At 35.3% G+C, this 16,931-nt stretch overlaps 1 protein-coding gene across 1 annotated transcript in view; it reads right to left on the bottom strand.

The window, feature by feature from the left end:
- The window catches only part of col4a6 (collagen, type IV, alpha 6), a 542,265-nt gene extending 526,376 nt beyond the window's left edge, over positions 1 to 15,889 (bottom strand). Inside the window, exons 1-2 of the mRNA XM_028815433.2 lie at positions 15,586 to 15,889; positions 15,401 to 15,449 (exon numbers count right to left, since the gene is read on the bottom strand). Of these exons, the coding sequence (XP_028671266.1) occupies positions 15,401 to 15,449; positions 15,586 to 15,596 (60 nt within the window). The 5' untranslated portion in view covers positions 15,597 to 15,889. The remainder of the gene's footprint in view (positions 1 to 15,400; positions 15,450 to 15,585) is intronic.
- Positions 15,890 to 16,931: the final 1,042 nt, after the last annotated feature.

Raw genomic sequence — 16,931 nt, 5'->3', positions numbered from 1 at the left:
TTCTTTTTCCATTCTTAAGATAATATGAGATGCAACACATATAATTACAAATGGTGAGGCAAAACATCTGATTTTTTAAAAGTGTAAGTTACCATTCAATAGTGTGTATTGTTTACTGGTATACTGTTTTGCACTTTTGGGGGGGAGTAAGAGCAGCTCCAGGGATTCCAAGGATCAAAATGAACTTACAAGAAATGCCATCTGCATTACAGAACTGACTTGATACTGTCAGAAAAAAGGTGATGAGAACATAAGAGGTTATCGTGATTAATAATGGCTATCCTGTGCATGACACATTGACCTCGAGCACCTTTAGACACCAGCAAATTTTACCACACATGCTATTAGAGTTCTTTATTACGTTTTTTACCTACAATCATTAGACTGTATCACACCTAATCTCACTGTATCTGTATTTAGATATTCTATTTATAATAAATACATTTTCATAGGGACAGTATTTCTTTATAGGTACCATATGAATGTAAAGCATACACTGGGTACATTGTGTATTTCTGCATTTATGTAAAAGTGTGCACTTTGTTTCATACTTTTTGCACTATGTTGCTGATGGAACAAATGACCTACACTAACAAATGAACAAACAAAAAGCACATACAGAAACAGTGTAAAAGAAAAGCTATGCAGCTTGTGTGTGTGTATATTTGCATCCAGTTTTGCTTTAATAACTTATCAAAGTAAAGTGATTATCACCTTTTCTGTTAGAACACAAACAACAATAAAAATATTATTGTTCAACAACTGCTTAATCATTAATCACCATTTTGTTTTTTTAGAATTCTGTTCATTTAGGAAATATAGTAAGATATTGTACAGGTGTGTATTCAACAAGGTTAGAAAAATATTGCCCTCTAAAGGGATTACTACTATAATGGGAAATAGAGGGAGCGGGATAAGGAAAGTTAAAAACCAGACACAACCATTTTCAGAAATGGGACACCACGTGATGCTTGCTGTGGAATAGTTACACATTAGCTGCTTTCCTCTGCCATTAAAACTTCCATCCATCCATTTTCCAACCCGCTGAATCCAAACACAGGGTCACGGGGGTCTGCTGGAGCCAATCTCAGCCAACACGGGGCACAAGGCAGGAACCAATCCCGGGCAGGGTGCCAACCCACCACAGCCATTAAAACTTCTGTTTCTTATTTCTACCAGTATGGTAAATGAATATAATAACTAATAACTATTGTGGCAAGCGGCTGGGGGTGGCACCCAGCCGGGATGCCCGGAATGACCGGAGGAGGGAGTACACCTCCACCAGACCACAAGGGGCGACCACTCTGGTGGTTTTGGGGACCACGGGAACAGAGCTTAAAAGATCAACCCTATAGGGGCCCGTGGTCACCGCCAGGGAGCGCCCCAATGCCTGAGGAGACCTGGCCCTCAGCACTTCCGCCACACCTGGAAGTGCTGGGGGGAAGACGACCAGGGACACCCGGAAGAACAAGTTATGAGAGAAATTAAGTTTGTGGGATAGTGTCAACAAGTGTTTTCAGGGAATCTAAACAGAAATTTTAGGCCATATACACACAGATAGTTGTTGTCAATACAGGAAAAATAATTAATACTATGGATTCTTGGGTCTAAATAATATAGAAGATAGCAAAATAAAGTAATAATTCAGCACAACAGAGATAGTGTCTTTATGTAAAGAGCTGGTGAGTGTGTAGTTTGTAAACTGGAAAGCCCAGATACAAGGTGAGGATCCCAGCTGGTGACAGAAGACTTTAACATCAATAAGAAGCTTGGGAACAACCCTTGCAATTTAAATGTGACCTTGACACGAGACAAAAGCTTGCATTAATGAGAGTAGTACTAATGTCTTCCAAAGGGAGGATTGACATCTACTGTCAGCAAGATACTGTTTGTTTTATGCAAGAAGACCACAACTGGCTGTAAACAGGGGCAATTTTGTAGATAAGAGTGTGAGGATGCAAGCATGGTTGTGTGTGTAAGGATTCTATCTCTGGTTATTTTTGTTCACATCATTGGCACCATAAACTAGAGACCTTGGAAGTTTTTAAAGTAAAAACTTGTGCTGTATGTGTCGCCACCAATTATAATATTAAATAATCTGATTGTTAATGAAAAATACAGGAATAAGTACACTTCTGCAAACTAACATATGTAATGTTTATTGGATTGGAAATAAATTAATAGGTGCACACACAAGAACAGTATGACTTTGATCACACAGCTGTTGACAATAATTTATCATCATACTTAGAAGTTATGAGAAAATGGAACAAAAGTCTAAGATTTATAAAGGATAGCATGAGATGTCAAAATAGTCAGATGAAGAAAAATTGCTTTTATACATGTTACTGTTTGACCTTGAATTTTCATATTCATTATTTTTGATGTATGTGATTATCTTAGGCATTAATGATTTACACTGATTTCTGTTATTCCCCAAATTTGGGTTGTCAGGGATCTTATACTTCCTTTTAGCCCCAAAGGGGAGACATATTTAGTATACACATATGTTCTGTATAGATCAGAACTAGAGTTAAAGCAGGAGACTAGACCTTACAGTTTTAGTGGGTCTTTAAGAAGTCCCAAAGGGGGGGGGGATATGTAAAATTTGAATCAAATATCTTTCATCAATACGTGATAATTTTTACAATTCAATATAAGCATAAACTTAATGAAGTTGTAACAATGGATTATTAAAAGCATAAGGAAAAGTACTGAAAGTAACTAACGAGTTAACTGAATGCGGCTTAAAGCTTGGAAATGTGAGGCTTTTGCCTCATCTAGTGGAGCCACCAAATAGTTGCTAAGGTTAAAATAAAGTACATGTGTAATGAACACACCCTTAAAAAGCGATAACAAACTAGTCGGAAAGTCCAAACACCCCTATTATGAAGCAGTGATGAAATCAATGGGAAAACCTGTAGGACACCCCTGTTAATGAAGTGATGTTTAGAATAATGGAAGAATCTACATGTATATGGAGTTACTGGTTGCTGTAGTCGATTGGCTAACAACAGAATTCTTCATATTAGGACTCAGATGATGTGATATATTAGATAAGGTAATGGTAATAGAGAAGTATAACAGGGAATGAATTGTATTAATGGTTGCTCACTCCATGGACTAAGACATTGGTGCATACATTATCTATGTGCAAATAAAGAACCATTCAGCATTTTCAGCTGGCCTTGTGTATGACTTCCATGATAACAGAGGAAAGCTTTTTCCACAACACATCCTGGTGACTGCAATATGAAGGCAGATGCTTGGTCTCATATGTTTGAGTTTGACAATATTGATTTAGAGCTGGAGTCAATCATTCCGGCTAGTAAGTTTTTGCTGCTGTGATTGTGGAGATTCCTGATTTTTTATAGGACTCCCCTTGTTTAGTTTGATCTAATAATTCCTCTCTTCACGAGACCCCAGAGGGTAAACTGTTTGTTTCAAATCAGGTTGTGGGACGAGTATTGGAAGTATTTCTAAATCACTTGAATAACTGTGATATTTTTTCTGGTTGCTGGGCATGGCTAAAGGTACTGCTGATTTTGTTAAGGCTTGCCCTCCTTGTAATAGGGCAATCTCTAGAATAGTTTAGTGTATCTCCAGATTTTCAAAGTCTTTTTGTTAGAGTCCTGCCAATAAGGTTAAACCTACATCGGATTACTGTCTGAAGTGTAATAGTTTGTCTGAAAGGATGAATCAAGACTTGGAAATTTTCCTGAGATGTACAGTGAATGTTTTTTGCCAGATTGGGTCTGAATTTTCATGTAACGCGTGATTTGATTCCTCTCACAAAATGTCTCATTTTTAGTGCCAGTATGGTTTTATGCCACCAGATTTACAATGTAAAATCTGATTATCAATCCCTGCGCTTTTTGTTCTCTTTGTGGAGTAGTTTGGCAACAATATGGAACAAGTTGTCATGGATAAAGAAAAGAGTGACACCAAGTACTTGTTGGTTGGTATTGCCAGCTCATTTCAAACACACTCTTTATTTTATGTATCATGTTTGAAACCAGTTCATGTATGTTGGTTACTTTTACAGCTATCTCTCCTCATCTGATTGTGGTTGAGGGACATGAAGAATTTGACATTAATACAATTTTAGATTCTGAAAATGGGTTTCCAGAGTTGAATTCTTGGTGGAGTAGCAAGGTTATGGGCCTGAGGATCATTTGTGGGTTTGCATGTGGGACATGCATGCTCCTCGTTTGTTGGCGAAATTCCATCATGAATTTCTCATGAACGTGTTTGGAGTATGTGCCTTGGGAGGAGCAATATGTACTAATTAATGTAATATATATATGTATTTTGATCTGTTTTATGGATGTATATTGTGCAGACTCTGTTTTAAATATTTTATTTTTGTTATTTATTTTAAGAAAAGTTTACTTTTTATTTCCTGTCTCATTCTTTGTTTATAATCTTTAATTATAAATTAAAATTATTAAAATTATAATCTTTAATGTTTATAATTCAGGCTAGGGAGTTGGTTTTTCAGAAATTTATTGACTGTAGAAAGGTGTTTTTCTTAGTGAAAATTATTTCCAATTACTCTTATTTTTATTGGATTTTTGTTTTTTTTGGTCACTGTTTACTGGATTGTGGATTTGGAGTTTTTTTACCTTTTTATGCAAATCATTTGCATAGAATTCACACTAAAACATAGCATACGGACAATACTGGAAATGGGCATAGGCACAAAAAAATTCAGATGCATAAAACTATGTGTACAACAACTTCCATCCACTTCCCTTTGCAAATCCCAATGAATGTTAAATTTAATGCATGTGCATGCGCCTATAGCCCCACCCTGATTCCTCCCAGAATTTTGCATATTTAAAAATACAAATCAATATAAATAGCCTTTTCCATTCAGTGCTTTGTTCAAAGACAATGGCAAAAGCATATGGAAAAAAGAATTTCAGCAAATGCAAAGTATAGGCAAGGTAAAACATAATATTTGTTAGCTTAAGCAGTAGTATAAGCAACAAAAGGAAGTTGATCAAGTGATACAGAGTGGTGGAGACACTCGAAAGTTCAAGTTCATAAAGTCACAAAGTGCCCGAAATAAAAAAGTGGTCAGATATCAAAGTTGACGTGAAAAGTAAAGTTGCAGCCCACTGTTTGTTTATTTTGTTTCAGAGAATATTACAAACGTTGATCCCCATACCAAGGATACAAATCCACACGGTGATGATGCTGTCGTGCCGAGCACATCTTTAGGGGCTGGCTTCGCACACACCTCTGCCATGGAAACCACTGGGTGGCTATTTGGCTGTGAGGCGACGGACTCTGCTCTGGAGCCACAAAATGCAATAGTGGATGCTGTATGTGGCCAATGTACTAAGGAATATAACGGCTTACTATGTTATACTGACCATAAATTAAATGAACTGGTTAAAAATAAATGCTCCATCTGATTACCTGTTTTTTTGTTCTGCTAATTACATTCAAACAAAGTTGTAACGCTGTCCATTGGTTGATTATTTGGTGGGTCAGGGTCAGTTTCATCATACCACATCTCTTCAGGTATGGGCCATAATGTGCCACATTATGCAGCATGTTACATGCTTGCACAATTCAACACATTTCCTGTGGACTATAAACCAGCACATTAATAGAGTGGACATGCTTTTCCTATTTACATAAGCAAATTCTTTCGTTGAAGGTGCATTTATAGTGTAGCATCAGCACTGAGTGCCACAAAGGATAGATTCTCTGCTCTTTACATGCCTCTTTGAGTTGCCTCGCTATCTTTATAAAGACTGCTTGCCTTTTGCCATACTAATTAGAAAAATTGAGCAGTGCAGAGTTAGCTATTTTATAGGCGCTCTTGCAATAGATGAGGTAATGCCAGCTCATTCTTTTGGTGATTCATCCTTGGCTGGTGTAACTTGTTCAGCATCGTTGAAATAGCAATGTGCGTGCAGTTGACTGCTCCAATTACATTTGGAAAGCCAGACATTGCTGTGAATTGTGCTTGGATGTTTCCCAGTTCAACCACAGTGTAAGAAAAACTTATATATCTGGATGACAAGGGCATAATACCATGCTATACAGCTGGCATGGCACAACTCAATGATTGTGAAATACCCAATCAGTCAGTAAGTTCACATTGAAAAGCTCCTGTGGCTAAAAACCCGAAAGTGGACAGATATTGCAAAGGAGCACGTAGCGCACAATTTTTCACAGTCTACCTGTGTAAAGCTGTCGCCAGTTCAGTACACAGCTCCAAGAGGATAGCTCTTGGAAATCGGTATCAACTTAGAAGCCACTCATATTCATCTATAAATGCACACTCTTTTCTAACTCTTCCATTTCTTCTAACAACTCTAAAGCAGCTATAGTATTTGGAATAGTTTGGCCATTCCATGCACCATTATATTATTACAGAATGATTACAATCAAGTGAATTAAATTTGTAAATGATATGCAATTAATTTCTGTGTATTTGATAAATCCCATGTCATGGATGCGAATATGAAGAAGAAAGGAAATGACACAGAAACAGTGGCACTGCTTTGACACTGGGTGCCACCAGTTTGCAAAACTAAGAAGAAACGTGTGAACGCATGGTCTGAGTCTGCAGTAAAAATGTGAGTGGCTTTACACAAAGTTTAGTTTTTATACATCTTGAAGTGTGTGTAAAAATGGATGTGCACAACATTTTTGTGTGTACGCACCATTAATACATGAGGCCCTTGGTTTTTGCATCCCAGATCTTCTAAAACACTGAGAATTTATTATGTTTTATTATGGTCAATTGACTCTAGTGGTTCATTCACCTCTGTTTCTACCCTGATTATTTCAAAAACTAAATATTGACAGGGATAACCCACATTGTTGCTTTAACATAGTTTTAAAAAACAGTCACTAATTACTCCTGCTCTTGTGCTCCGCTATTTGCAAGATTAACATAGTTAATATTCATGTAGTTAAAGAAACTTGCTTTTTTAATATTAGTAAAAAGGTGTGCATTGAAATTACTGTCTGCATTGGGGGTCTATAACATGTCCCTAAAATAAGACATGTTCCCTATTGCTTTCTAGATAAATCCAGACGTTCTCCCTAAGATTTGGCTCATCGTCCATTTGAAAAAGACTTGAAATCTAATTCTGTTTGACATAAACAACAACCTTTACAGTTCTGGCCATCCTTCATAAAATATGTGTATCCCTCCATTATCCATCCATCCATTTTCCAACCCGCTGAATCCAAACACAGGGTCACGGGGGTCTGCTGGAGCCAATCCCAGCCAACACAGGGCACAAGGCAGGAACCAATCCGGGGCAGGGTGCCAACCCACCGCAGTCCCTCCATTATATTTGTCCCTATATTTATTATTTAGCTAGGTTTCTGTTATTGCTATAATATCATTATTAGGTGCAGCTACATACATCTCCAACGCAATTGGTTTTATTTTTGACACTTATAGCATGGAGGCAGGCTATTTTTAAAGTGTTACTAATTTTACTTTTGTACTTAAACTTTGTGTGAGAGTTTACATTATTATGCATTTCTATTTTACACAGTTGTTTGTTCTTTCAGGTATAGTTCTTAAAACTTATTTTAAGTAAAGAGTTTTGATCCATGGTACTAATTCCTTTCATAATTTCAAACAACTTAATTGTGTCACCTTCTAATCTCTGCTTAAATTAAAAAGATTCAACTCCTTCAAACTTTCCTAATAAACCACAGGCTGCAGTAATGAAATCAGCCTATTTGTTCCTCTCTGCAATTTTTCTAGCATTATGTCTTTTTAATAGCCCGAAGACCAAGCCTGCACATAGTAATCCAGGTGAGGCCACACTAGTGTGTTAAAATGCCTAAGCATAATTTCCTTTGAACTGTACTCTGCTCTGTAAATTAACCTGTTAGTATACTTAATTGCTTCTGAAAACTGCCTGAAAGTTGACAATGACAAGTTCACTGTGACTCCAAGGTCCTTCTCATAAGGAGTACTTTTATGTTTTAGACTTCATTTATTGAAATCTAACATTTTTATTCACTATATTTAATACCTTACTTTTGCTTAATATAAATTTAAGGCCTAGATTACCTTCTAATCTACCTAGTTTGGCATCATCTACATACTTAACCAGCTTGTATTTTATATTCCTATCTGGCTCATTTACGTATATATCAAATAGTAGTGGCCCTTGCAGTGACCACTGAGAAACACCACTCTTACCATCACTCAGTTCTGATTAGGTTCCTCACACCCTAGCCCTTTGCTTCCTGTGTTTTAGCAAATTTTACAATCATCTAGCCACTACACAATGAACTCCCACTTCTTTTAGTTTGATGCCAAACCTCTCATGTTTAACCTTATCAAAAACTTTCTGAAAATCAAGATAAACAAATATGCACCACGGGCCCCTATAGGGTTGAGCTTCCAAGCTCAGTTTCCGTGGTCCCCAAAGTCACCAGGGCGGTCGCCCCCACGTGGTCTGGGGGAGGCGTAAGCCCCCCTCTCCGGTCCTCCGGGGCGTCCCAGCTGGGTACCACCCCTAGCCACCTGTGACAAGATCTAACCATTTATTAGTTTAAACAATCTTTAACTAATCTACTCACATTCCTCTCCCACACATTGGTGCCCCTCTGGTTCTGATGTAACCTGTGGCAGCAGGAGAGAGCCCCAATGTCCAATAAAACTGTATCTTTCTACCCTACACCAAGATTTAAGACACACGGTAATCTTTCTAAACTCCTCATTTTTATCTGGAATTGAGTGTGGTACAGGTAGAACTTTGCAGAAGACTACTTTTGTAGTTCTGCTCCTCAGCTTGGCACCTAAATCAACAAATGTGGATTTCAAATTGACAGCCTGCTCTTATGTATGTCATTTGTTCCAACTTGGACAATGACAACTGGGTCTACCTCTGCTCTTGCCAAGAGTCAATCCACACTTCCATGTAAGCTTCCCACCAGTGCACTTGAAAGGAAGCACACTGTGTAAGGCTGCATTTCAGGCACACTAGTGACCCCACGATCACAAAATCTCTTTTTGTGGCACTTCAAGACTAAATATTTTGGGAGTGGTTATACTTTAAAAAACACATTTTCTTCTCAAAACAAGCTGAGCTACCCATCTTAGACAGGTTGAAATCTAAGTAATTATCTTAGACCGTAGTGTTAATGTTTACAGTGCACTATATATTGGATTGTATTTAGTAATAATATACATTGCATTTGACATTCCAACAGATGGCACTTCACAAATATTTGTAGTAATAAAATGCATTACTAAAAAACCTTCCTGATGTGCCATCTGTTGGAATGAAAAATGGAATTCTTTTGTCTCTGTTATATTTGGTATTGGACTCAAAAAAGTGGTAATGTTTCTGATGTACCGTCTATTGGATTGACAAATGCAATGCATTTTATTACTCCAAATGTTTGTGATGTGCCATCTGTTGGAATGATATAGTAACCAAATGGACACACAGACAGTTTATCTGTTTATTGGCCATCTGGTCATAAAGAACTTATCTTACAAAAGGTACTTTTACATTATACAAAATTTTACAGATGCAAATACCTTTTCATTCATTAAATCATAAACAATTATTTCAACAGAACACATTTTTCCTGTCAATATTAAACATCTGAAAGTAGTTAAAATTACAATATACTGTATAAGATTGTGGTAACATAATACTTTCAGACATGCTTATTGGCTTAAGTTGATTCCAGAATATAATTTAATAAGAATGTGATGATTTTATTTATTTAAAAATGTCTAAAATTAGTATAAAAATCAAAATTAGAAATGAAAACCCTCATTAGGTATGACAGAATTATTTTTGTACCTGTTTATAGAAGAATTTGCACCTTCTATAATGTTTCACAAAGGTCATTTACACCACTGTCAATTTAAACAGCATTTACTTTATAACACACTTATTACAGAGCACTCTCTTTTCCAGATGTTTACAGAGAACTGAAAAGTACAACTCAAAGTAACAATATCAAATACAACATCACTTTTTATGTGAGAAATTGTAAGTTACAAGGATAACCTGAGGCAAACACCTTATCTTTATGTACAGAAGTTAGAGATATGGAGCAGAACAGGACTATGGATTATTTTAAGTATTTTATGAGTTCTTTGAACAATTTCTTCTTTATTTCCAATTTCTTCTTTATTTCCAGTTTCTTTTTTTTTTTTTTTTTGATTTTTTCAACTATTTCTCTCTCTCACATACACTCTACAATATATTGTTTTTTGTCCAAATAATCTTAATATATGAAGTATCTAGCTACCCACATAAAGCAGACACAACAGTGTTTTCTCTACAGCTGTAACAAGAGATAGCCCCCAATCACAAGCTGCCCTTGGAATACCACAGACTTTTCTTTCAAAAAGTATAAAAAGGTAAATATGGACTGGTGTATTAGTATAATTTTCCCCTGGCAATTCACAGTATAGAGAGGGTTGCATTCATTTAATGAAAAAAATTATATGTAAAAAAAACCCAGTACATTACTAAAATGTCAAATGATTGTAAATATATGCTACTAGGAAGTGCTTCAGATGTTCTATAGATCAAAGTTCTTACTAGCTCACTGGAGCTTAAATTTTCAATTTTACAATTTTAGAATTAGCAGGCAAGTTATTTAAGGTTTCACCATAGAAAAACAAAGAAATGAGGCATGTTCCTGCTTATCTAAAATATTAAAATGATATATGTGGGCTGTACAAGACTGAACTTGTTAAATTTAGCTGTTCATTTAATAAAAAGGGTCGTATGGTGGTTAAGTGTTTAGTGCTGTTGCTTGACAGATTTGAGATTCTAGGTTTAAATTCCAATCTCTTCAGTCACAAGGAGTGTAGAGCTTGCATATTTACGCTGTACTTGTCTGGGTTTTACATCCAAAAGGCATTCAAATTAAATTGACTAGAAACTCTAAATTTAGTTTAACAATGTTACATGGGAGGGCACACAAATCTATACACCCACCATGACAGTATAGAGTTGCTTATAATCTTTACCTGCTTGTCTATGAAAAACTGACAGAAAACCTGGAGTATACCTGCATACCTGGAGAAAAAAACACGCAGACATGAGGGAAAAAATACAAAGTACATGCAGTGATTGGCCCAGTATTCATATTTGTTACCCTGAAATACAAAGCAGCACCATGACTGTTCTTAATGGGCATTTGGAATTAATATTTTTGAACATTAAAGGCTTTGTGAAATAAGAATTTTGATTATGGGAAGTTTAAAATCAATTTATTTAAAGTTTCATGAAAAAAATGTATAGTACATATAAGTGTATAATAATAAAGGTAGTTGACTTGTGTGATATCAAGTTTCTTTTGACAATATTTTGTGCTGTATGATTCAAAGGTTTATTTGATTATGTTGCTTCATGGTAGAATCAAAAATTTTAAAGGAGAAAGACATTAGGCTGACATTTGTGATGTCTGTTTATAGTAAGACATATCAATCAACAATTATTTTAGAAAGATTCTTAATTAAATGCATCACATATTAAATATTGTACTGTGTCAATACAACTAATAATGTGTTTGTAGAAGCTATTTTGGCACGATTGCGTAAAAATGGAGATATCATCCGTACCATGTGACTAATGAGAATATTAATTCATTGAATGCATTACACACACTGTATGCATTCATATGTCATAACAAATCTATCAAGTATTAATAGCCTAAAACAATAGTCCTGGATTTTACGAACCAAATTATTAAGTGTTGGAAGAAAAAATTAAAAATATAATTTCATAAAGCATCCAATAATGTCATTTCCAAGAACACTATGTAAAGAACGTCAAAATGGGTCATATGTGCACCCGAAGCACTACTATTATGGTGTGTTCAGTGCTGTGGACCATGTAATACTATGGAGCACACTACAGTATATAAAAATAAACTGTTGTTATGCTTTTAATATAAATTTGTTAGAATGTAATCTCATTCTAAGACTTTCTGCATGATTAATTCGACAATTTCAGCTTAAAAAAGGGGTTACAGAATGCTCAATTACTAGGATCAAAATACCAAAAGCCAAAAACAGATGCTTAGGTTTGATTTAATGGTGAGGTAACATACTTTAATAAATAATTAAGGAAAACTAGCACCTAAACTTTCCCTGCTCACCTTCTTCACCCTTGTAATTTTGGCAGCACTACTTCAGTACAGGGGAGTATTTGTATCTCCCGCACCTTGTAACTATGGGCAATGAATTGTTTTACCCTTCTTTGCAGGTGCTTCCTGAGGAATGCTGGGAATCATTTCTAAACTCAAGAAAACTACTCACAAATGCCTGTGTACTTCTTTCTAGTGTGCCCTCTGGAGGCACCATGTCTCACTGCACTCACAAGCCCATCCTCTTAAAGAACCAGGGTGCAGATGTACAGGACTCCTCCAAGTTGTTATCTTAGATGTAGGGAATGACATCTTCTTAAACTGTACCTAATCCACTTTCCACCCTGTACATATAAAAAATGTGTAAGTGCAAATCGGCACCTAAAAGATAACACAATGTAATTTATCCATTTTGCCATTGTGTAGTGGGATTACTTTAAACCAAAGTATAATACTGGTACAGGTATGGAAATACATGTATTAACATTCATACATTTACACTTGATATATAATTTTCAAACATATTTTCATAGTAATGTAATTATGAAAGTATTACTAGACAGTTTCCAAAGATATGTGAAAATATTTCCATAATGCAACATTATAAAGCAAAACATTTCTGTCAATGACAACTTTTTAACTGGCTAAGGCTTTTTAAATGTAACTATACACTGATTTTGTATATGGGAAAGGACAGAATTCTGTAAGTAATTAATTTGGATTTGAAACACCTTAAGTATACAATTGAATAGAAAAAAATTGAAAAATTGTTACTTACTGTTGGCTTGACTACCAACAGTTTATTGCCCATGTTTACATCTGTGGGGAAAGCTATCAGATGTTGAGGCATCACATAGGAATTAGTCAAGAGGGAAGAAAATTTGATTGTAAAAATATATTTTATTGTTTATAGTAAATATGTGAAAAACACCTGTGTATCTAAGACAGGGTGCTGTTCCAAACACTTGCATAAGATTAGAAACCAAAACGTACAGCATGTATATATTTCTACAATTCAACTATAGGCCAAAATCTTGCATTTTTACAAAACCATTTCTGTATAATATTTGCTTTAATTGAAGGTCATTTACAAAGAATTGAATAACATGAGTTTTGAAAGGTTCTGTTATATTTGTTATGTTTATTATAAAGTAGAACAACTTGCAATATGATGTCAATAACATCATCAAATACAGATGTCATTTTTACCAGTCAAACCTTCCTTTTATGCAAAAGGTATACACGTAGATTTATAACATAGTCTGTTTGAATAGGTTTTCAAAATTACAGCATATATTAACATTAAGAACACTGAGTACACCTGAAAGACTCAAAAACTATTATTAATAAATGGCAATTTCATTCTATGATAGGGGATAATTGTAAAAATGTAGCAATAGAAATAAATTTAAAATCTTTTTTGTAAACATTATAGCAAGGTTCAAAATAAAAAATGTTTAGTTTTCCATTGGTTATTAATTATTAATAAGAAATAACCAATAAATGTCTAAGAGTTGTCATGTCAGTTATGATGTAGCTTATGAAAAAGGTTTCCATGTTCCATCTTGGGGTACCACTATGGCTGCAGGTTTTCATTCCAGCCAGTTTTACAAATCAATTGGTCAGTATTATTTCTGTTAATCGATTTATTTAACTGGCAACTTTTAATTTTCCTTCTCTTATTCTGTATTTAGAAGTGCATGCTAGTAAGATATGTTCATTTTAAAGGAACTAAGTATTTTTTCTACAGTTTTAAACTTTATCGTTTTTACCATCTTTTAAATAATGGAGATGGATCCATTAATTTTATATAAATACTGACAGTTAGTGGCAAAGGACATCCATCCATTATCCAACCTGCTATATCCTAACTACAGGGTCACAAGGGTCTGCTGGAGCCAATCCCAGCCAACACAGGGCACAAGGCAGGAAACAAACCCCAGGCAGGGCGCCAGCCCAGCACAAGCCACGCACACACACACACCTGGGACAATTTAGAATCGCCAATGCACTTAACCTGCATGTCTTTGGATTGTGGGAGGAAACCGGAGCACCAAGAGGAAACCCACGCAGACACCATGCAAACTCCACGCAGGGAGAACCCAGGAAGTGAACCCGGGTCTCCTAACTGTGAGGCAGCAGCGCTACCCACTGCGCCACCGTGCCGCCCACAAAGGTTATCTAATTTTAAATTGAAGTTGTTACTTCAGTGTAAAATTCATTTGAATTCTAAATAGCAAGAGAAGCCTTAAATAACAAGAACATAAAAAAGAGGAAAATCTTAAACAGCAAGAAATGTAACTAACAACAGCATAACACACACACACATAAATACTTGCCACATTCCAATGAAAAATTATCAAACAATTTTGTAATTTCTGGATTAACAAAAATGCAGAAACTTGTAAATAACAGCTTCCTTAATGAAGGCAGGAGTACTACTCTCACAGCTAAGGTGATTCCACTTTAAATATGAACCACTGATTTAAGTTTTTTAATACTAATCACCACACAAATGGACATGACATTGAAGTGGATGTTTCCCTCATCATTCAGTGTCATTATTGTCAGTATTTGTATAAACTTAATGGAGCCATCGTCACAGAAAAAGGTGAACCTAAAAAAAATGGTAAAGAAAGTTAAGTGTTCAAAGGTATACAAACTTTTTTTTTATTTTCCATATGAAAATGTCATACCAGAGCACTTTTTCAGAATAATAAACTAATAAAGTCCAGCTAATTAAACAAGTAGATCAATGATCACTGACCAATGATTTAATTCTTGTGGCTATACACTTCACTCAGATGAAACAAATTGAATTTCAATTGCTTGCACCTTAATGTCTTGGACGTGAAAATCATATCTGGTTGAAAACACTTGTCGTTACATTACCAAGATTTCCAATGCATGAACGTGTGCTAGAGAAAAAATATCTTAAACTTCATGACCATGGTCATTTGCAAATATTTCAAATTCAATAACTTCATATTGTTACTGTAATATAGATATTTCAAATGAATATGGGTCTAAAACGACACATATACTTTACAGTACAAATAAAGACAAGTACAGTATAGCAATGGATGTATGGTTGTTAACAGATACCATAAACAACATAGATAATCGCTTACTGATAGGCTTGTAATTGTTGCTCACAATAACAGTTATAAAAGTGTCTCCCTTGCAGTATAATATTGAATCGTTGAACCCTGTTCTCTAACTGATTTCAGTGTTTAAAAAACGTAATACCTGGTATAAAAGTAAAAACTGCAGAACTTACCCCTTTTACAAAGTGGAATGTTAGCAAAACGGCAAAGAGACTCACATACCTGCGAATAAATATAATTGCATGACTTACTCAAAATGTACACGACAATAATGAATCATTTACACAGAGTGGCATTTTATTACACCCCGAGTTCACGTAACATCATGATCCTGGATAAAACGCGAATTTCAACTTACCCCAAACTCATTCTCCTTTTGGAATTCAATCGTGTACTTAATGTTCGCAACGTTTTCGTCCCACCTCCCTTTGCAGGGAAAGAAGAAAAGTAACTTTAATACGATCTTAATTTATTAACTTAACAAGAAACGAATCCGCCTTGCAAAAAACATCACAAAAAAGACTCAGAAAGTGCAGTCAGCAACAAGCTGTGACGAGCAATATTTTGCCAGAATAAATATCTTTTTCGACGTACTGAATCTTGAAAGCTTGCACGAAGATCACACGCAGCAACTTGCGTCCCCGGTAGAGACATAAGCCCATGGAGAAAAAGAGGATTTGTTAAAGCAGATCGGGGGAGGAGCACTGTACAAACAGTCAATCTGATAGTTACAAAACATATACTTTGCGATTAATTGATGGTTCCTAAGCCCTATTTTTTATTATTTGATTAATATACATACAGTACTTCTCTCTTGAAGATGGAAAAATACATGTTTACTGTGACTAGAATGTTATAAATGTTTATGGCTTTTCATGGTTATATTTTAAACCACAATAACGTAGAAATGAAGAACGTACATATTATTTTTAACAAAACAAGTCTTTTCTTTAATCAACTCAATGCGATAAAACTTTCACAGTGAGCTCCGGGAGAAACATGTTTCTGCACCTGATTAGGTATGTGTTCAGTTTTATGCACCAATTTATTTATTTTTAAAATCACTTGTAACACGGCTCTTTAAAAGTAACATTTAATATATTTATATTAAATTTTACTATCAGTTTTTGATAATGTATAATTACCCGTCTCAAGGAAAAAGTTTATTTTTAGACAAATGTAAACTAGATTTTGAGACGTAGCTCTAGTGAGAACCCTAACTGGTTGCATGTTGAAAGGACAGTTTCCGCGTAGCAGTTTTACTACCACATGATAATCATTACGTCTAATTTAAGATAACTGGCTACTGTAAACGACACCGTTATGAATGAACGCGGGTGTCTGTGTTTGACTCTGCCATGCAACAGATACAAGTAGCGTTCAACGTTGGCTCTAGCTTTGTATCAAATCCTGCAGTTATGTGTTCCAATTTCCGATAAGCCCCAACTTGTTAAACCCTGTTTAGAGAATAAATGCATTTTATATCAGCGATTGTATATATTCATAAGCATATTCCATTCAATTTCGGTGAAGACTATTTAATGGAGCATCATTCACTCAAGGAACATGCAGATTCATACGCCATTTCGCGTTTTTGATATTTGAAAAAACCATCAGTTCGTGGTTGCATGTATGTACAGTATACATGGGCACTTTAATGAACAATATAAGAAATATGAACAACTGTTTGCTAATTTCATCTTT

Source organism: Erpetoichthys calabaricus, chromosome 12, assembly GCF_900747795.2.
Source record: "Erpetoichthys calabaricus chromosome 12, fErpCal1.3, whole genome shotgun sequence".
Taxonomy (NCBI): Eukaryota; Metazoa; Chordata; class Cladistia; order Polypteriformes; family Polypteridae; genus Erpetoichthys; species Erpetoichthys calabaricus.
Note: the sequence above shows the minus strand (reverse complement) of the source record. Positions and strands in the feature narration are given on the sequence as shown.